The sequence below is a fragment of the Berghia stephanieae genome, chromosome 6 (assembly GCF_034508935.2).
Source record: "Berghia stephanieae isolate SIO BIC M18660-M18661 chromosome 6, UCSD_Bste_1.3, whole genome shotgun sequence".
Taxonomy (NCBI): domain Eukaryota; kingdom Metazoa; phylum Mollusca; class Gastropoda; order Nudibranchia; family Aeolidiidae; genus Berghia; species Berghia stephanieae.
The window spans coordinates 29190934-29214081 of NC_088365.1; the positions used below are offsets into that span (position 1 = coordinate 29190934).

At 37.1% G+C, this 23148-nt stretch overlaps 1 protein-coding gene and 1 long non-coding RNA gene across 2 annotated transcripts in view; both read left to right on the forward strand.

Moving 5' to 3' along the window:
* Positions 1 to 23148, forward strand: part of LOC144974806 (uncharacterized) — a 48355-nt gene that overhangs the window by 23510 nt on the left and 1697 nt on the right. The window lies entirely within an intron of this gene.
* LOC144974804 (calaxin-like) lies at positions 1968 to 5569 on the forward strand. The gene has a single exon (XM_078918093.1). The coding sequence runs from the start codon at positions 3629 to 3631 to the stop codon at positions 4364 to 4366; it is 738 nt and encodes a 245-aa protein (XP_078774219.1). The 5' UTR covers positions 1968 to 3628; the 3' UTR covers positions 4367 to 5569.

Sequence of the window (23148 nt, forward strand, 5' to 3'; positions counted from 1 at the left end):
AGCTCGACATGAAACTGTTTATCTTACAAACTTAATAGAAAGAGATCTAAAACTCAATTTTATTATAAATAAATCAATTTCTAACGCTTGTTGAGAAATTATAACGCATTTAAAAAGATATTCAAAGGAATCAATTTTAAGCAGTAAATACCGCGAAGCTTATAAATTCTATTAAGACAAGTTTTTAACAAAAAATCATAGTGAATTTTAACGATTACACAGTGCAATTCGATTTTAAAATTTTCAAAAATATAGAATTTCTTGAAGTTTTTCTTACTAAGAATATTTCATTTTTTAGTTACTGTAGCCTATTTATCAACTTAAAAGATTAATTGACGACAACAGCGTTGAAGATAGAACTCCTCGTCAGTTTTCTTTTTTTTTTTAATTGTATCTACTAAACACAATGTCAACATCAAAAAGTCATCCTAATATAAAACCGTGTGAGATGTTGGGTAACATATTTGGCACGTGAAAGCGGATCTTGTGGTATCGACGTCGTGTTTATCCTTTACGAATAGTTCAAAATGTCATTATAACGCTGCCCAACCTCTTTGTCTACGTTTAAAATAGATGTCTATCATAAGTAACACTGATTGTAAACTGTAATAAACAAAAATCAATGTAACAGCTTCAAAAAAGAGCAAAATACAAAATACGGAGCGTTTCGAGCTCAGAGCCCTTCTTCAACCAACTACAAAAAATAATAAAAACATAAATACATTAAATCTGTCGTCGGTCTGGTTTTTTAAAGTAATGTACTACTTATTTTTGTTATGGTTTTTTGCGTTGGCTGAATAATGGTTTTGAGCCGAAATGTTCCGTATTTGGTATATTTTTTTTAAAGCTATATCATTCATTTTGGTTTATTACATTTTATAGTCCACAGCTTCTAGTAGCTTAATACCACTTTAACTCGTGATATTGATTGATGACGTAATGCGCAAACAGTTACTGACCGATTAATGACCAAGAAGATAAAGTGTTATCTGACTCATAATCTAGAAAGAAAATATTTATGACCCCATAAACTAAAGTTTAACATTACCTGTCATTTTAACTTTAAATTCAGTTTTTGGAATATATTCTTTCGGACATGGTACCACATTGGTCTTGAGCACTCTAATCTCAAACTTTTCGCTTTATAAACTATACACCTTATGTCCTCAGTCAAGTGCCTAGGGAACTTTTCCTAGACAGATTGTTTAGTTTTTACATTATTAATGAGTCCACTACCTTCCATCTGTGGGTGTCACAAGTATCAGGGAGGTTGAGTCTTTTCTTTTTCTCCTCTAAACATCGTAACAGTTATGTCTTTTACGCCTGTAATCTGAAACACGACACTGTTGTTTCATTCCTGGTCTAAGAAGACTTTAATCGCCACCACCACGAGTGGGGCTACCGAGACTGCAGCGAGGCAGGCAGACAACTTCACTCACCAATGGACTATAATGATCTACACCTAGTGTACGATCCTACGGCCAAGAGTACCTTTAGGGGCACCCGCCATAAGAAAGAGTAAACTCCTGACCTCACCTTCGAGACAAAGAGAGCGAACGGGAAACCGGACAGTCCTGGCGACTTCCTGCATAGCCACCCTAGGCCGGTACTTGTCACTACTGGGGTGACAACTCCAAGGATGCAGACTCTCCTACTCTGCAATAGAAAAGCTTTCACAAGAGTGGAAGCACGCTAAGATGTTGCCACCCTGAAGCCAGGGGGAACGGCGAAGGAGGCCGACAGTTACAGATCCATATCACTTCTGAGCTGCCTATACAAGCTTTTGGAGCGTGTGCTATTGAACCGACGGGCGCCGGTCCGAGACGCTGTCCTGCCATTCGAGCAGGCGGGCTTCAGGGAAGGTAGGTGCACCTCAGAGCAGGTCATTGCCTTACAGAGCATATTGAAGCAGGGTTCGAAGGGGAAACAGCAAACTGGTGCTGTATTTATATTCCTATCAGCGGCGTAAGATACCTTCTGATGCGATGGGTTAATGCTCAAATTTGCAGACATGCAAAGATGCAAAAAAACCTTGAAGTTGTTCTCTGCAATCTTTGGGGAAAGACAATTCCACGTCGCGCTGGGAGACACCACGAGCAAATTCAGGAATGGAGTCTCTCGGAGATCGGCTCTACGCCATTGGTGTTTAATGTCTGCATTAGCGACATGCCAAACACTTCCTCCCTGAGGCTGGGAAACAGGGACGACCGAGCGCTCGTTACTCAAAGTAAGGCGTCGATCCGTGTCGAGAACGTTCTCAGTGAGGAAACGTTACCAGACAAATCCTACTTTGAAAAGTGGTACTTGAAGATGAACACTTCAAAATCCGTGGCCAATGATTTCACCTATGCAGTGGCTGGCACACCCATAAACTGAACGTCCTCATCGGGGACCAGCTTCTCCCATTTGAGCCAAATCTGAAGTATCCGAGGGTTAGGTTGGACTTCAGCCTTACCTATCGTCTTCTGAGGAAGCTGGCGGGAACAATTCGGGGTGCTAACACGCGCTTCTGAGGACTTCCACCCAGGCACAATACTATTCCACTCCCGGAGTATTGCGAGTATTGTGTGGGATAGAATCAAGAACGTTGAGAAGGTAGATGTAAAACTTCGCAAGTCCATGCATATAGTGTCGGAAAAGCTGGCAACAACACGAGAATGGGGCCGATAATTGCAGCAATCTAGCCCCCCGATGTCCGGTGGGAGACGATTACAAAGTTTCAATGTTTATTCAATCGCCCCCTACACACCTAACGTTCTACTGGCTGGTATACCGGTAACTGTAAACCGTGTAGCCCATCAATATCAAAAATATCACTCCGATCTTGAAACTAAATACATATTTGAACTCAGCAGGTCCAAATTAATAATGTCCACGCGTACACGCCTCGATTTAATGCTATTTAACATTATTACTTATCATTTAGTTTTAAGATCGGAGTGATAATAATAATAAATAATAATAATAACAATGATGATAATAATAAAGATAATAATAACAATAATAATAATAATAATGTTTGGGATAATAAAGTTATTGACATTTAGTAACACTTAGTGTAACAAAATAAATTTGTCTGGGTGATCTTGATCTTCGTTTACTCTGGGAAATTCCAGCATAAATAACCCATTCCCTTTCTATTTTTTTAACCAGTTTCTATCGCTCAAAATAGACTTAAAAGCAAAGTAAACAAGTATTGGTGATAAAAATTGAATTCTTGTAAATATATTGTTTAAAAAAATATGCATATTGTTGTAAAATGTGTATGTTCTAAAATATCCTCTACGCAGATTCTAGAAAGTTGAGGAAATTGCTATCTTCAGCTTTAAGAAGAAAGGGCAGAAAAGAAATCAAAACAAACAAATCAGAAAAAGAACCTGCTATCAGTACATTACATTGAAGTTGTTGCTTGGAAATATTAAGGAAACGTCTTACGTGTACATTATATATCCTTAAAACTGCAAAAAAGTGTTTTTCTTTTATAACTGCGACTTGCAAATTCAACATCATGAGAATTCCTGATTCAGTTCATTGACTACTTGATTTGATTGATTTTCCGTCATATTATCAGTTTTTAGTCAAGCAAACCGACAGTTAGGTTAATTCAAACAGAAAAATAATCTTTAAGATGAATAACCAAGTATTCACGAGTTATAAACAACATATCGAGTCCAACGATCAGGTGGTGCAACGGCTCATGAAATATTCAGGACTGGAAGAAAAACTTATCCGAAACATTGTGAAGTTTTGTAAATGTCTTCGCAAACCAGGTTATGGTTCCATCGACTGTGAAATTTTCTCCGTAGTCCTTTCGACTTATTTCAATATTATCGATCAAACAGCTCTGATGAAAGTTTACACTAGAAAAGCTCACGGTCAGCCAGATAATCAAATGTCTATGGAAGACTTTGCAAAAATTCTCTGCGCATTTCTCACCAATAACCTTGACCTTAAAATTGACTATGTTTTTAAGATTTACGACATTGACGGTGACGGGATAATCGACATGGCAGAGGTCAATCATTTCGTCAGATACTGCAAATGTGCCACGGACACAGATGAAGCCGATAAGGACGAAACGTTTTACGATTTGAGCTATATGGCCACCACCCTTCTTGGCATTGGATCTGAAGGAGTTACGTTGGAGAAATTTAGAGCAAAAGTGAAAAAGCATTCTCTTATCTTATCCATCTTGGGAGAGGCGTTACCAAATCAAGGGTTCATAGATAGATTTCGGCAACAGATTGCAGATAAGACAAATCTTCAGATGATACAAACTTTTGGAGACATTCGGTACCAACTTCTACGTGAAATACCCGACAATTCGACACCTAGTTACTACCCCATCGTTTTGGACTTGCCGTAGTGTCGTCTTTCACTTTATAGATAGTTTGTGAACGGGGCCGATTAGAGATAGACGACGATTGGGATTGTTTGGAGGGCTGCCCACTTGTTATTATGACATCTGAAATGCTATCGCCGTCCACATCAACGCCAGAATAGAAAGAGAGGGTGGAGCCTACCATGATATTACAGAGCCCTAATTTCATCATAAAAATTCTGTCCACTGACAGGTGGGTGGATATCGCTTTCCAGATCTGATGTCCTGAGATTTTTGACCAATCAACGATTGCTCATTTGATAGCTCGCTTGTCAACATGTCTCAGATCATTCCTTGATTTATGATCAGGCATCACAGGCGGTACATGTTGTATAACTTCAAAGACCACGGTTGACCAAAAGCGACGAATGGTTGTGTAATACCAACAGCAATGTGGCTTGGACCACGAGCCTTGTATGTATAGTTACGTCACTATCTCAACGCTCATGAATTCCTTAGTAAGGCTGCACTCACCATTAACAAAACGAAATCTGTGTTTTAAACTCTTGAATAGAACGCGGTACATGAGCGCGTTCGCTTCGTTGAGAAATGAAAAACGATATATATCTTATGACATACAAAATACGGTAATTTTGCCTTTAGTGCAGCATCGGACTGTTGGTATACTTTTCCAACTTATCTTGCTTTATACCAAATACCTCAAACGGGGCCGTGACCATCATGCTTTTTCTCGTCACTGTCCACCGATCGTTTCAACGTCTCTCTTGACATTCTTCAACCTTATTTTCTATACCGAGGGCTTCAAGTGACGACCTGTAACGTTACAATTGCGGTCTCCTTTTTCTCAATGTGTCAATGCATTCCAGCTCAATCTTGAACTCAACGCTTCAATTATTTGAATTTTATTGGAGATTTTGCCATTACCATTTATATTAAAGATGGAGCATCGACATGACATATATTGACAAAATGCGGATTTTATTTTTAATGTACGACTGCTTCTCTAAATATCAATGTTTCCTTGGACTATTTACATTTTGACAGTGTCGTTGATTGTGAAAGTGTCCTAAATTTTGTTTTCCTCCATCTTTTATGATCTACTAGCAATAGCACAATCATTTTCATCAATTTACAAAAATGATCGAGGATCAATTTGAAGTCCGGAATCGTCGCAATGAAAATTATTTTTTTTCATTTTTGAACCAAAATAAAGTATATCAAATGCAAGACGGTACGTATTGAGATTGTTTTATTTTTTCATTCTACAGAAACAGCTGATTATATTGATGAATCTGCACATTCATATAGAGAAATAATTTCTGCTCAAAATGCTTCACAATACCTCAATTGTTTACAAAACAAATCGCATGAAATCAAATTTCATTTCATGCAGTAGAAATATATTTCTGGCACATTTATTGTAATGAATCTGCACATTCATATAGATAAATCATTTATGCTAAAAATGCTTCACTATACCTCAATTGTTTACAAAACAAAATCGCATGAAATCAAATTTCATTTCATGCAGTAGAAATATATTTCTGGCGTAATATTGAATCAAGAGCTAAAAACAAGTCTATACGGTCTTTTTACTAGGTCAACGTGTTCCCAATTTTGGTTTAAAGCCGTATTAAAACACATTGCTTTCATATCAAAGAAAATATAATAATTTAAAATGGTAACACCATTACTTAACGATAGAGTCGAAGTAATATCTGTCTTTGAGAAAATATATATGAGTACATACATCATATGAATACTTAATGAATACATCCTCATACCCTGCTTGAAGTGAAAATAGGGATCGTTTTTTCTTTGCTTTGTTTTATTTTAAACATCTCTCTTTTTTGTTGAAAATTATTCTTGTTTTAATAATAATAATAATATAATAATAATAATAATAATAATAATAATAATAATAATAATAATAATAATAATAATAATAATAATAATTAATAATAATAATAATAATAATAATAATAATAATAATAATAAATATAATAATACTTTATTGCATCCCAAAAAGGAAATTTTTTGTACAGACGTGTTATAATTTACACATAAGATAAAAATACAATGGAAATAGGATGTATATATATAAAAAAGGAGCAGCTCTATAACCAGAGCTGCGCTTTATAATATGAATAATTTCAACACTGTAAAATAGTTAAAACTGTCACTATAAATTGAAAATTGAAAAGATTGCAAAACAAATAAATTAATATTTATATTTTTAAAAAGTAAAAATGAGAAATAATTATATAAAATGATTATTGCTTGTTGTTATAAAGCCTAATACTGGACGGCAGAAAAGATTTTCGGTGTCTCTCTGTTTTCGTTGAAATAGAGAAAGGGCGACCACTTCTTTCTGACATAATAATTGATGGCCTTAGTGGATGATACTGGTCATTTAATATTTTAGTTATTTTATTTATACAAAATTTCTCGTATAAAAGATCTACATCGTCAACATCATTTATATAGCGTTTAATGGATTTTTTAATATTTGAATTTATTTTGTTCCTTTCCACTGCTAAGCAATTGCCTCCCCAAGCTGTTATACAAAATGACAAAACACTTTCGATTACTGCTCTATAAAATAATGTGCAGAGGGTTTTATCTATTCTAAACTGAGAGAGTTTTGATAAAAAATATGTACGTCTGCACATCTTATGCCTAATTATTTTCAAGTGTTCATCCCACTTGAGCCTGTCATCAATCGTTACACCAAGGTATTTGTAGTGAGGAACTCGCTGGACGAATTGGTCCTTTAATTTTAACGGTTCTATCGGTTCCTTCACTCTCCTAAAGTCAATCACTAGCTCCTTTGTCTTGCTTATGTTAAGCTCTAGGTGGTGGGCATCACACCAAGACACAAATTATCAATTTCTTGCCTATAAGCCACTTCGTTGCCATTTGTTATGAGGCCTTGAAGAGCGGTGTCATCTGCAAACTTTATTAAAGGTACACTCAGGTTTTGACTTCTACAGTCATTCGTGTATATTGTGAATAATACAGGGGACAATACACAACCTTGAGGAGCCCAGTATTTGTAGTTATACAGGAAGATTTGTTTTGTCCTAATTGAATATATTGTGCTCTCTCCGTAAGAAATTCGAGCACCCAAGTAATTATATACTTGTTTAAATTCAGACTAGTCAATTTTTGAACAACCAACTGAGGTTGCATTGTATTGAACGCTGAAGAAAAATCTGCAAAAAGCAATCTGCAATAGCTCCTAGCGTGATCTAGATGCCTGTAGATGTTGTTTGTAAACAGCAAAATGGCATCCTCTACGCCACGTCCTGGTTTGTAAGCAAATTGATGACTATCACTCAATGGCATAAACTGATTCCTAATTTTAACAAGAACAAGTTTTTCTAAAGATTTCATGACTATTGAAGTCAGTGCAACAGGTCTGAGATCGTTCATAGTTTCAAGTTTTTTTTTTTTTTGGAACAGGAATAATTTTTGAAGTTTTCCAAATTTCAGGGATCGAAACGCATTGGAGGGACCAGTTAAAAATATGTGTATAAATGGGGGAAAGCTGGTAGGCACATTCTTTTAATAGTTTTCCTTTCAATCCATCCGGCCCAGCAGCCTTCCTCTCGTTTAGTTTCGAAAATACGAATCTCGTTTCCTCTTCACTGACCTCAATAGTCATTTCATCTTCCAAAGCCCTGTCTAATTTATGTTTTTCATTTTCAATATCAAATTTGTTTGCTGTGTCGAAACGTGAATAAAATTTATTTAAAGTTTCAATTTCGATATCTTCTGATATAATCGTGGGCTTTGGATTATAGTTAACAGCAGTTTTAAGCCCCCGCCACGTGTCCCGTATATCCCCAGAAGAAAAGCATTTTTCAATTTTATTTTTGTACTTATCTCTACAACTAGATATTACCCTATCTTAGCAAAGCTCGACATGAAACTGTTTCTCATGCAACCTTTATAGAGAGAGATCTAAAAAAGAAACAATTTTTATTATAAATAAATCAATTTCTAATCCTTGTTGAGAAATTATAACGCATTTCAAAAGATATTCAAAGGAATCAATTTTAAGCAGTGAATACTGCAAAGCTTATGAAATTCTATTAAGACAAGTTTTCAGCAAATAATCATAATGAATTTTAACGATTACACAAAGCAATTCGATTTTTAAATTTTCCAAAAATTTTCTTATAATATACTGAATATTTCATTTTTTAGTTACTGTAGCCTATTCATCAACTTAAAAGATTGATTGACGACAATAGCGTTGAAGATAGAACTCTTCGTCAGTTTTCCTTTTTTTAAAAGCGTGTCTACTAAACACAATGTCAACATTAAAAAGTCATCCTAATATAAAACCGTGTGAGATGTTGGGTAACATGTGTGGCACGTGAAAGCGGATCTTGTGGTATCGACGTCGTGTTTCTCCTTTACGAATAGTTCAAAATGTCATTATAACGCTGCCCAACCTTTTTGTCCCCGTTTAAAATAGGTGTCTATAATAAGTAACACTGATTGTAAACTGTAATAAACAAAAATCGATATAACAGCTTCAAAAAAGAGCAAAATACAAAACACTGAGCGTTTCTAACTCAAAATCCTTCTTCAGCCAACTACAAAAAATAATAAAAACATAAATACATTAAATCTGTCGTCGGTCTGTTTTTCTAAAAGTAATTTACTACTTATGTTTGTTATTTTTTTGTGTAGGCTGAAGAATGGTTTTGAGCCGAAATGTTCCGTATTTGGTATATTTTTTTTAAAGCTATATCATTCATTTTGGTTTATTACATTTTATAGTCCACAGCTTCTCGCAGCTTAATACCACTTTGACTCGTATAGTTGATTGATGACGTAATGCGAAAACAGTTACTGATCGATTAATGACCCAGAACATTAAGTGATATCGGACTCATTATCTAGAAAGAATATATTTATGACACCATAAACTTAAGCTTAACATTTCCTGTCATTTTAACTTTAAATTCAGTTTTTGGAATATATTCTTTCGGACATGGTACCTGATTGGCTTTGAGCACTCTCTTATCTCAAACTTTTCGCTTTATATACTATGCACCTTATGTCCTCAGTCAAGTGCCTAGGCAACTTTTCCTAGACAGCTTGTTTAGTTTTTACATTATTAATGAGTCCACTACCTTCCATCTATCGGTGTCACAAGTATCAGGGAGGTTGAGTCTTTTCTTTTTCTCCTCTAAACATCGTAAACGTTATGTCTTCGGCGCCTGTAATATGAAACACGACACTGTTGTTTCATTCCTGGTCTAAGAAGACTTTAATAGCCACCACCACGAGTGGGCTACTAAGACTGCAGCAAGGCAGGTAGACAGCTTCACTCATGGATGGACTGTAACGATCTACACCTAGTGTACGGTCCTACGGACAAAAGTACCTTTAGGGACATCCACCATAAGAAAGAGAATACTCCTGACTCCACCGTCGTGACAAAGAGAGCGAAAGGGGAACCGGACAGTCCTGGCGACTTCCTGCATAGCCACCCTAGGCCGGGACTTGTCACAACTGGGGTGACAACTCCAAGGATGCAGACTCTCCCACTTTGCAATAGGAAAACTTTCACAAGTGTGGAAACACGCTAAGACGTTGCCACCTTGAAGCCAGAGGAACCGGCGAAGGAGGCCGACAGTTACAGATCCATATCACTTCTGAGCTGCCTATACAAGCTTTTGGAGCTTGTGCTATTGAACCGACGGGAGCCGGTCCGAGACGCTGCCCTGCCACCCGAGCAGGCGGGCTTCAGGGAAGGGAGGTGCACCTTAGAGCAGGTCATTGCCTTACAGGGCATATTGAAGCAGGGTTCGAAGGGGAAACAGCAAACTGGTGCTGTATTTATATTCCTATCAGCGGCGTACGATACCGTCTGGTGCGAAGGTTAATGCTCAAATTTGCAGACATGCAAAGATGCAAAAAGACCTTGGAGTTGTTCTCTTCAATCTTTGGGAAAAGACAATTCCACGTCGCGCTGGGAGACACCACGAGCAAATTCAGGAATGGAGTCTCTCGGAGATCGGTTCTATGCCATTGGAGTTTAATGTCTACATTAGCGACATGCCAAACACTTCCTCCCTGAGCCTGGGATACAGGGACGACTGAGCGCTTGTTACTTAAAATAAGGCGTGGATCCGTCTTGAGAACAATCTCAGTGAGGACGTTACCACTGGTAATACCAGACAAATCCTACTTTGAAAAGTGGTACTTGAAGATGAACACTTCAAAAACCGTGTCCACTGATTTCACCTATGCAGTGGCTGGCACACCCTTAACTGAACGTCCGCATCGGCGACCAGCTTTTCCCATATGAGCCAACTCCGAAGTGCCAGAGAGTCAGAGAGTTAGGTTGGACTGCAGCTTTACCAATCATCTTTTCAGGAAGCTGGTGGGAACAATGCGGGGTGCTAACACGCGCTTCTGAGGACTTCCGCCCTGGCACAATACTATTCCACTCGCGGAGTATTGCTCTATAGTGTGGCGTAGAAGCAAGAACGTTGAGAAGGTAGATGTAAAACTTCGCAAGTCCATGCATATAGTGTCGGGAAAGCTGGCAACAACGCCTAGAGAATGGGGCCCGATAATGGCAGCAATCTAGCCCCCGATGTCCGGTGGGAGACGATTACAAAGTTTCAATGTTTATTCAATCGCCCCCTACACACCTAACGTTCTACTGGCTGGTATACCGGTAACTGTAAACCATTTAGCCCATCAATATAATAAAATATCACTCCGATCTTGAAACTAAATACATATTTGAACTCAGGAGGTCCAAATTAATTATGTCCACGCAAATACGCCTCGATTTAATGGTTATTAACAATATTACTTATCATTTGGTTTTAAGATCGGAGTGATAATAATGATAATAATAATAATAATAATAATAATAATAATAATAATAATAATAATAATGATAATAAAAATAATAATGATAATAATAATAACAACAACAGCAATAATAATAATAATAATAATAATAATAATAATAATAATAATAATAATAATAATAATAATAATAATAATAATAATAATAATAATGGTGATGATGATGATGATGATGATGATGATGATGATGATGATGATGATGATGATGATGATGATGATGATGATAATAATAATACTATCTAGTATTGTTTTTCTAATTGAGGACCACGGTTATACCCCATTCGTTGACAATAAAGAAGATGGGAATTATATCAAAGGTGCTTCTGTTTGGGATAATAAAGTTATTGACATTTAGTAACACTTTATGTAATAAAATGCTTTGGTCTGGGCGATCTTTATCTTCGTTTACTCTGGGAAATTCCAACATAAATAACCCATCCCCTTTCTATTTTATTTAACTAATTACTATCGCTAATTAGAGTTCTAGAAGATTTGAATTTTACGAACGTTGCCGTCGGTTATAAAGGGCAATTGAAACGAACCTAGAAGTCACAGACAGATTAACGGATGGTATGTAGAATTACAGACTTAATTTTCAAAAACAATTGGCTTAATATAATCAAAGAGAAAGGGAATAGGGATACCCCTATCAAGCGCATAATGGACGTCGCCCCTGTCTCGAGTCGAAATAAGTCCCGACAACCCTTATACGTCTCTGACCAGTCAGAGCTGCATATACGAGATGCAAGTCGGTTTGGACGATTGCGTCCCTCGTGGGGGCGGGGACATCGATTATTCGAAACTGGGGGAGAAGTTTCCAAGCTTTTCCACCAGCAAGAGGAGTTATTGGGTGGCAGCCTATCGGATTCGGACGAGAACCTGCCTCACGACACGCTCATTTCATCAACGGGGACTTGCCACCTGTCGAAAATGTATCCATTGTGGTCAAAAGCCCGAAACTGCAGAGATTCTAGTTGACGTTGCGCTGTGACGAAGCTTCCGGGCTTGTTCGTGGCCAAAACGATTGCGGCGATGTGTTAGCGTTCTGGATAGATCACCATAATTTTAAGAACCATTAGAAGCTGCTGACAGTGCGCTAATAAAAGGGCGGCAATGCATTTAGGCACCCTTTCTTTTTTCTGTATGTTTTAATTCCGCACATTATTTTCTTGCAGACGCATGAATTTCAAACCGCTTTTCTAGTCTCAAGTTCTCTAAGAAAAAAGCATTTTTCTTTACCTCAAAATAGACTTAAAAGCAAAATAAACAAGGATTGGTGATAAAATTGAATTACCGTATTGTAAATATTGTTTTTAAAAATATGCATATTGTTGTAAAATGTGTATGTTCTAAAATATCCTCTACGCAGATTCTAGAAAGTTAGCGAAATTGCTATCTTCAGCTTTAAGAAGAAAAGGCAGAAAAGAAATCAAAACAAACAAATCAGAAAAAGACCTTGCTATCAGTACATTACATTAAAATCGTTGCTTGGAATTATTAAGGAGATGCCTTACGTGTACATTATATGTCCTTAAAACTGCAAAAAGTGCTTTTACTTTTTAACTGCGACTTGCAAATTCAGCATCATGAGAATTCCTGATTCAGTTCATTAACTGCTTGATTGATTTTCCGTCATATCACCAGTTTTTAGTAAAGCAACCGACAGTTAGGTTAATTCGAACAGAAAAATAATCTTTAAGATGAATACACAAGTATTCACGAGTTATAAACAACATATCGAGTCCAACGATCAGGTGGTGCAACGGCTCATGAAATATTCAGGACTGGAAGAAAAACTTATCCGAAAAATTGTGAAGTTTTGTAAATGTCTTCGCAAACCAGGTTATGGTTCCATCGACTCTGAAATTTTCTCCGTAGTCCTTTCGACTTATTTCACCATTATCGATCAAACAGCTCTGATTAAAGTTTACAACAAAAAAGCATAGTGCATGGGCCAGTGGGCGAAACCCTCCCCCCCCTGGGGGAGTTTTCGCCACATGGTTTTTCTGAAACAGCAATATATCTTGAGTATTAATCCGGGTGTTACCGTTTTTTCAAGTGTCATTTACGAGAGTTACGGCCCTTGAAAGGTCATTAGGTGCAATTTTTTGTGAAATCGTTTTTGTGCATAAAATGGTTGTTTATCACCTTAAAATTGTTTCACATACAATCAATAATGGAATTTTATTGTAATTTCTCATTTTTTGCCTCATATCATAAAATATTTTACAAAGCCATATAGCGTTTTAAAATCTTTGATAGCCATTTTCTCTATAATTTGAAAAAAAAATCTATTACAGTGTACTTGTTTCCCTTCAGGATGAATAAACAAGAGGGATTTTGCACTAGCACAATTCAGGCATGCTTCAGGGACATATAACACAAATTAATCAGGGTGTTACAGTTTTTTCAAGTATCATTTACAGGAGTTATGGCCCTTGAAAGGTCATCGGGTGCAATTTTTCGTGAACTCATTTTTGTGCATAAAATGATTGTTTATCACCCTAAAATTGCTTCAAATGCAATAAATAGTGGAATTTTATTGTCATTTCTCATTTTTTGCCTCATGTCATAAAATATTTTACAAAGCCATATAGCGTTTTTAAATCTTTGATAGCCATTTTCTCTATAATTTGAAAAAAAAAAGTCTATTACAGTGTACTTGTTTCCCTTCAGGATGAATAAACAAGAGGGATTTTGCACTAGCACAATTCAGGCATGCTTCAGGGACATATAACACAAATTAATCAGGGTGTTACAGTTTTTTCAAGTATCATTTACAGGAGTTATGGCCCTTGAAAGGTCATCGGGTGCAATTTTTCGTGAACTCATTTTTGTGAATAAAATGATTGTTTATCACCCTAAAATTTCTTCAAATGCAATAAATAGTGGAATTTTATTGTCATTTCTCATTTTTTGCCTCATATCATAAAATATTTTACAAAGCTATATAGGGTTTTTAAATCTTTGATAGCCATTTTCTCTATAATATGAAAAAAATATATATTACAGTGTATTTGCTTCCTTTCAGTGATAAATAAACAAGAGGAATTTTGTACTAGCACAATTCAGGCATGATTAATGGGCATATAACACATATACATTTGTAACATTTGACCTTGCTGTAGCAAAGAAAGCTTACGATATTGTCTGGCAAAACCCACAGCTTTACAAAACAGTCATTATTCACCTGGGTGTCTTTCACACCATAATTTCATATCTTGGTGCCCTGGGAAAGCTCCAAAGTGGATCTGGTTTTGAAGAAATTGTGACTGAAGCAGGGCTATGTGCACATGGTTCTATGGATAGGGTTATGAGTGGAAAGAACTACAACAGGGCTATATGAGTGCATGTGTCTGTTTTGGAGGCTCTAGAGAGGCTTCTGCTTGCAAAATTTGAGCAGGACACGGATTCAAAACTCAGTAAAGACCTCATGTCTTACATAAAGGAATTCACCGAAGGAATTTCAAGCCATACAGCTAATAAAATTCTCCAGTCAACTGTGTATGCTGAGTTATTTTCCCAGTATGAAGCCTTCAAAGAGAGTGTCCGCTCAGGAAAGTACGGAAAAACTGCACAATACTGGATCCAATACATGGACAGAGTTTGGCTTCTCCTCCAGTTTCTGCGAGCTACAAAGACAAACAACTTTCTTCTTCATATATCTTGTTTAAAAGAACTGTGCCCACTGCTTTTTACCATGAATCACCATAATTATGCCAAGTATATCAGTGTATATTTTGTGTCACTAGCCAACCTGATTCATTCCCACCCAGGGGCAGAAGAAATGTTACAAGATAATGGATTTAGTGTCTCCAGATCAAGGACGCCTGCTGGAAGAATAGCAGTTGATATGACCATTGGACAAACAATAAACAAACATGCAAAGACAAAAGGAGGTATTGTTGGGTTCAGCAAGAGTCTTCCAAGCTATTACCGTTGGAGTGTAACAAGACACAATCGAGCAGAATATGTATCAGCAACCCAAAGAATGATCAGCAACAACAACTGTATAGATATAGACACCCACAAAGAATTGAACCTTGCAGAAAAAAGACAAAGTGAAAAGCGAGTGCAACAGATCCTCCAGGCATTTTCAGCATTTATCAATCCCTTTGAAGTTGAAGATGGTCTGGTCAGTCTAGCTTCAGGAATGAAAATGCAAGAGGATGTTGCTGATGACCTGCTAGCCGTGGAAAAAACAGGAAAAAGATTGTTTGAAAGTTTTGTTGAAAACAGACTGAAGGAAAAGACTGTAGAATTTCACAAGCCATTAGAAAGGAACAAGACCAAGACATTTGCATCATTGAGGAAAGTGGTAACAGTGAAAAAAGACATGAACGTGGTCAAAATCAAGGTACAAAGAAATTTATTTGGCCAGCTTCTTGTTTTGTCCCAAGAGCACAGTGTTGATCTTCAAAAAGTTCTTCAATATCCTCTAACACCTACTCCATGGTCGCTGGCTTCATCAGATGGTTTACCTCTGAAGACCAACAAAGCAACTCTGTTGCACAAGCTCACGCCTGACAATTCATTAATGTTCGAGGATTATGCAAAAAAACAAACAAACACCGTTTACATTGTTGATGGCAATGCACTGTTACAAACTCTGTCAGCAATCCCAAATACATTTGGTGAAGTAGCCAAACTTACATTTTCCTCCTTACCACAAGCAGCTTGTGTGCACTTTGTGACTGATACTTACATAGAAGATTCAATCAAAGGTTGTGAGAGATTGAGGAGAGGATCTTCTGAAGATAATGCATACTTCTTAAGAGGATCTGCAACAACAGTGCCCAGACGTTGGAAATCATTTCTCAGCTGCGTTGATAACAAAAGATCTCTTATCAGGTTTCTCCTCAAGGAATGGGAAAGTAACGAATATGCAAAGAAACTGAGAAACAGGGAAATCTTCTTTGTCTGTGAAGAGAGAGATGCACCTTACTTTACAGTGACACGGATGAATTTACCACAGCTGTACCTTGTCTAGATCTCTACTCATCACAGGAAGAGGCAGACACACGAATTATACTGCACTGTCAATATGCTTCCCGCCAACCAAACTGTGAAACAATTGTTGTCAGATCACCAGACACGGATGTCTTCTTACTTCTCCTTTCATTCTCAGAGACAATTGGAAAGACCCTGATTTTTTATACTGGCTGTGGCAACAACAGGCGACAAATCAATGTCTCTCAGATAGCAAAGACTTTGTCTAAACAGATGTGTGATGCATTACTTGGTGTCCATGCATTCACAGGCTGTGACACAACAAGTTGCTTTGCTGGGCAAGGAAAGCTGAAAGCTCTAAAATTTCTTCAAAAAGAGGAAGATCTTAGAATTCTGTTCTCCAGATTTGGAACATCAGCAGCTGTTTCGAGTAATGACTGTCTCATGTTAGAGTCATTTGTGTGCAAGCTGTATGGCAAAACCTCATGCACAAGTGTCAACAAAGTGAGGTATGACATAGTTCGCCAGCGTTTCAAAGGAAAGAAAGGTACCATCTCATGCAGTGGTGGAATTGATCTGTGTCAGATGCCTCCTTGTAGTCAAGTATTGACACTGCACATATCAAGAGCCAACTTTCAAACTCTCATTTGGAGGAATGCAGTGTGCCAGAATCCTAGCATTCCAAAACCAGAGGATAACGGTTGGCAGAGAAATTCTGCAAATGAATTGGAAGTACAGTGGTTCAAAGATGCTTTCATTCCAGATGAGTTGCAGGAAATTGTGTATGAAGAAAACTGCACCAGTACTGACGAAGATACATATGCCGAGGATGGTAGTGATAGCTTTGACAGTGATTTCCTTGACGACACTTCAGAGGACGAAGAGGATTTTGCTACTGATGATGAGGATATGTAATAAATTGGTGAGCAGTGCAAACTGTTAAGGAGTAAAGCATGTTTGCAAAACACATAAGGATATTGTTTTTATGTACTTACTGCATCTTGAATCAAGAATCCCTTTTGAGTATCAATTATTCTTCATAATATAACAATGCGATTTCGTTCAAAAGTCTTCGGTAATGATGCTTCACTTGGGTTGTGAACAAATTAGTCTTTTTTCATGATATATCTACTGTTTTTACCACACCTTCAACTTACTTTTAAATGTGACAACTGGACATCAATACCATGTTTAAAAAGAATGAAAATTATGATGAATTTGGCATCCCACAAAGTGGAGAAATATTTAAGGGTTGCGTACACTTTTAGTTTTTCCTATGACGTAGAAATATGAAGGTTGTTGTTGAGGCTTGGGCCATAGCTTTCTTCAGTGCTACTTTTTTAATGAACATGCTGTTTTTGGCCATATTTAAAATAATGTTTGTGTAAAACACTGAAATAGCTTAGTTTAGATATGACACGTCATGAGATTACTGACAAATTGTTTCAACTTTCTGTGAATCTATATAATATTTACAAATTGAAAGCTTGTGCACATAGTTTGATAGTATATTCAATTTCCTTCAGTTTGATACCCAATTTGCATATATTTGAATTAATATTGTAGTCTCCAGAGCCTTTGAAAGAAATGTCTCTTTTTTGCAAGGGGACACAACTCACTTTTTTCAAAGAGCCATAACTCTCTTAAATGACACTTATTTTTACGGTAACAGTGGAATTTGTATGGCCAATAAGTTCTATTATTTGAAAAACATAGTGGCATAAACTCCCAAAGGGGGGGGGAGGGGGGGTCCCAGTGGCCTAAGCACTAGCAAGCGGTCGGCCAGATAATCAAATGTCAATGGAAGACTTTGCATGAATTCTATGCACATTTCTCAGCAATAACCTTGACCTTAAGAATAACTGTGTTTTTAAGGTTTACGACTTTGACGAAGATGGGATCATCACCATGGCAGAGATCAATCATTTCGTCAGATACTGCAAATGTTTCACGGACACTGATGAAGCCGATAAAGACGAAACGTTTTTCGATTTGAGCCACATGACCGCCAACATTCTCAACATTGGATCAGACGGACTTACTTTGGAGAAGTTTAAGGCAAAGGTGAAGGAGAAGGAGCACGATCTTATCTTATCCGTCTTGGGCGAGGCGTTACCAAATCAACTGGTGATAGTAGTGGTAATGGTGGCAGCGGCGGCTGTTGCTGCTACAACAACAACAACAACAACTACTACTACTACTACTACTACTACTACTACTACTACTACTACTACTACTACTACTACTACTACTACTACTACTACTACTACTACTACTAACTACTACTACTACTACTATTACTACTACTACTACTACTACTACTACTACTACTACTATTACTACTACTACTACTACTACTACTACTACTACTACTACTACTACTACTACTGCTACTACTATCTGCTGCTGCTCTACTACTACTACTACTACGACTATTACTACTACTACTACTACTACTACTACTACTACTACTACTACTACTACTACTACTACTACTACTACTAATGGCTTGTTTGTCTCAGGGGTACAGTGTCTTGTCTTGTCACAAAAGGCAAGCGATGTTAAGTGTGATCAGTGGTAATTGGGTGACAGTGATCGTGAAAAATATTGGTCCCGACGTTATATCTTTGGCTAACTCATTAGCCCCCTCAATTTAGGTGTGAATGAGTACGATTGTTGTAAGAATTTTAGTACAGGGCTGGTACTGTATGAAAAGGACAATTCATGGTCCCACACGGCCTACTGGAAGATAAACGAAACTTTGTGAAGCGAATTGAGCATGGTTATCTGTAGAAATGTTTCAATATACATATTATTGATTAATTTTAAGGGCAGAATACGAGATTACGCTATCAAGATTTTTGTCACAATAATGTTACTGCTTTTTTGATGAAAATGGTTGGTTTTGCCATTACCAATGTATAAATTATAATTATTATACATTTTTTTGTGTGCATAATCGAGTCGTGGCTTCGTAAAGATATTGACGATGTCAGCGTCTTGTCCACTTTCACACGTATGGAAATCATCACCACGGGGTGTTGCAAAAAAAAAAAAAAAAAAAAAAAAAAGGGGGGGGGGGGGGGAAAGTATACACATTTAAAATCGTCGTTACTTTTTTATCCGTTGGCGTAGGCAAATGGTTTTCCACTGAATTGTTTATCATTAGCCTTTCTGTGTACCGATAGTCGATGTTTTTATTTTTGACCTGAAATTCGCTCACCACGTCCCGCACGTGCTAAAATAACCTTTTAGCCCCTTACTGTGGACAGGAAGTGTGTAGATTAATTTTTTTGTCATCAGTGTCTTCTTGAACTATTTTCAAGTCAGGAAAACACAATACAAAATACCATCCATTAATCTACGCGATGCCACGACTTAGTTTAGAACATCGTGCACGTGCGATTGGTCATCTTCAAGCTGGATAGTCTGTGACCAATGTCGCAAGAATGTTTAATATCACAAGGAGAACTGTATATTCCTTAGTGGATCGATTTGAAATAACACAAACGGTAAGGGACCGAAATCGAACTGGCAGACCACGAGTAACAACACAAGGTGAGGACCGTTTTATACGCACGGGATTGTTTTAGGACGGCGACTGAAACTGCGTTAGAGTTCCCAGGTACACGAATTAGTCGACACACTGTTCGTTGCAGACTTAGAGAGCATGACATTATCGCAAACGTCCGTTGATGCGACAACTTCTTAGAGCACATCACCTGTTGGCCCGACTTCAGTGGGCCCGTACTCATCTGCGCTGGACAGCGCATGCGTGGTCGTTTGTTCTCTCCTGGCTGGTCCGTTTTCAGTGGGCCCGTGCTCATCTGCGCTGGACAATGCATGCGTGGTCATTTGTTCTCTTCTCAGATGAATCACGCTTTGTGATTGGAAGAAATGACGGTAGATTACATTGTTACCGAAGATCACACGAGTGACTTCACGATTCTTGTGTCTTGGAATCCCCAAACAGAGGATATGGACAAGGGATGGTGTGGGATAGAATAAGCAGAGACTGTAGGACACCTCTAGTTCAAGTAAATGTATCCCTAACCGGTGCAAGGTACATCCAGCACATTTTACAACCCCATGTTATTCCATTTTTACATGAACATCCTAAATTTTCACTTCAACACAATGTACCATCCCACCGAGCTATTGTAACAAGGGATTTTATAGCAGCAAATAATGTGAACATTATCAGCCTGTGGCCTGCAATATCCCCTGATCCAACTCCGATAGAACATATTTGGAACATAATTGGCCGCCAAGTTCTTTCATTAGACCCGCCAAATGAACAACTGTTCCACGCCATAAGAACAGCTTGGGATAACATTCCTCAACACCAGCTGACCACATTGACAAATTCCATGCGTAGGAAATGCAATGCTGTGATTGGAGCGAACGGGGTACATACTCGTTACTGATTGAATTAGATTCACCTTCACTTCAAATGAAATGAACGCAAGGAATTTTATTAAAATGCCATTGTTTGTCAAAATCATAGTGTGGGTTTTGACTTGTTACTTCCCTTTTTGAAGGACATGTTTTACAAAGTCTATGTTGCATACAAGATCAACCATAAACGTTACAAATTCTAACAAAATGAAAGATAAATGATAGTACTATGATTACACATAGGTTTTAAATAAACCAGAACAATATTTCATACCAAGTCTGTAGGTAAAACAAGTGTATACTTTGTTTCGATCACTAGTATATAACAGACAATTTTCCAACGTGTCCTTCCAACCATTAAAGAGAGAGAGAGCTACGAGGCTGCACGGCTATACTTTCATTCCGATTCATGAAATGTCGATATTATATGTATTTCTCGCCCGAAGTTTGAGAGATCATCATGAAAAGTCCATCTATACACAGTGATCTTCACCCCCTTCCCACATCTCTGATGAAAGAATGTCTCGACGTTGTGATTCCAACACTTACCAAATTTATAATGACTCTTTTCCCTCTGGACTGGTTCCTGATGTGTTTAAAAATGCCATTATAAAACCCTTGTAAAAAAAAGTCAGATGTCAACACAAATGATTACACAAAATATAGCTAGAATCGTTTCGAATCTTTCCTTTCTATCTAAAGTACTTGAAAGAATTGTCTTAAAAAGGCTACATCTTCATGTAATAATCTTAGTGAGCGTTTTCAGTCAGCCTATAAATCGTACCAGAACACTTAAACTGCACTTGAAAAATTTAGTATCGACATTCTTAATAATTTACACGTAAATAACTTATCTCTTTTGACTTTATTATATCTATCAGTATCAGCTGCGTTTGATACAATTGACCACTCAATATTGATCAAACTTGTGAATATAACATTTGGAAACAGAGGAACAGTACTTGAATGGTTTAAGTCATAATATCTAAAGTGTAGGAAGCAAGTTGTCCAGATTAATATGGCTAGATCAAATTAATTCGGCCTTTGGTATGGTGTTCCACAAGGTTCAGTCTTGGGTCCGGTTATTTTTACCATGTACACTCAACTCCTTTCCAAATCCTTTGTAAGAAATGAAATTTCCTATCACTTTATACACAGTTCTACAAATTTGATGTTCCGGGCAATATTCCTTCATTGATAGCGTCTGTCGAAAACTGCATTGCAGAATTAAAATGGAGTGAAACGAATAAGTTGAAATTGAATGATGAAATTAATCCAGGTACTGGGAATGAAAGCGGAAATGGCTTGATGGAACATTTAAGTGTGATTATAAATGGTTGTCCAATTCAGCCGTCGACAAATGTTAGAAATCATGGGGTATTACCGGAACAATGATTTTTTTCTGCAAATAGACAGCCTCTGTAAAACTTTTATAAATAATCTTAAGAAAATATCAGCCATTAGAGATTTCCTTACTAAAGATGCATCCATGAAACTTGTCACAACTCTTGTTTTATCACGTATAGACTATTACAATGGTCTTATATCTAACATATGCCATAATAAAATCTCGCCAATGCAGGTCATATAGAATAGTTCAGCTAAATTAGTGACGAGACCAAAGAGAATGGCACACTCCCTGCCTATTCTGTATGAGCTGCACTGGCTGCCTGTCAAGGAAGGAATCATTTTAAAGATTGCTCTGTTTTGTTTTAAAAGCCTAAATGATGAAGCACCTGACTATATTAAAATCATTTAGAAATATATGCACCAAACAGGAATTTATGATCCTCTACTGACAAAACGAAGCTTACTCTTATAATTATAATTATACATTTTATGGCGGCCATTCCTTTACCTACACTGGGCCCCTTGTGTGGAATGCCGAGAAGGATAAGAGAAGCAAAATCTATTGATTGTTTTAATCATTGTTAAAGCACTACCGTTAAATAGGGTGACTTTGCCTATCCGGGTGACTTTGCCTCAACCGATTTTGAGCATTTTGAGTATTCCCATCTTGTTGCAGTCATTTTCCTCGTCAGAGCTTTTAATTTTTCATCAAAAGAAATAACTGTCACAAATCTAAAAACAAACCAATTTGTCCAAATCAATAGAAGCAAAGTCACCCCTTAATGCAAAGTGACCCCAGTTGACGGTATCCTTTTAACGTTACATTTTCATGATATTGATACGATATTACATACACTGCTGCTATTGAAATCATTGTGGTATACGTTTGATATAAATCTAAATTTTGTATATTTATTTGTAACGTGCATTGAGCATCACACAGTGATGAAAATGCGCGATATAAATGCCATATGTATTATTATTATTATTATTATTATTATTATTATTATTATTATTAGTAGTAGTAGTAGTAGTAGTAGTAGTAGTAGTAGTAGTAGTAGTAGTAGTAGTAGTAGTAGTAGTAGTAGTAGTAGTAGTAGTAGTAGTAGTAGTAGTAGTAGTAGTAGTAGTAGTAGTAGTAGTAGTAGTAGTAGTAGTACATACTTTGCGACCCATACAGTCCGTTTCGAGCACATTTCTGG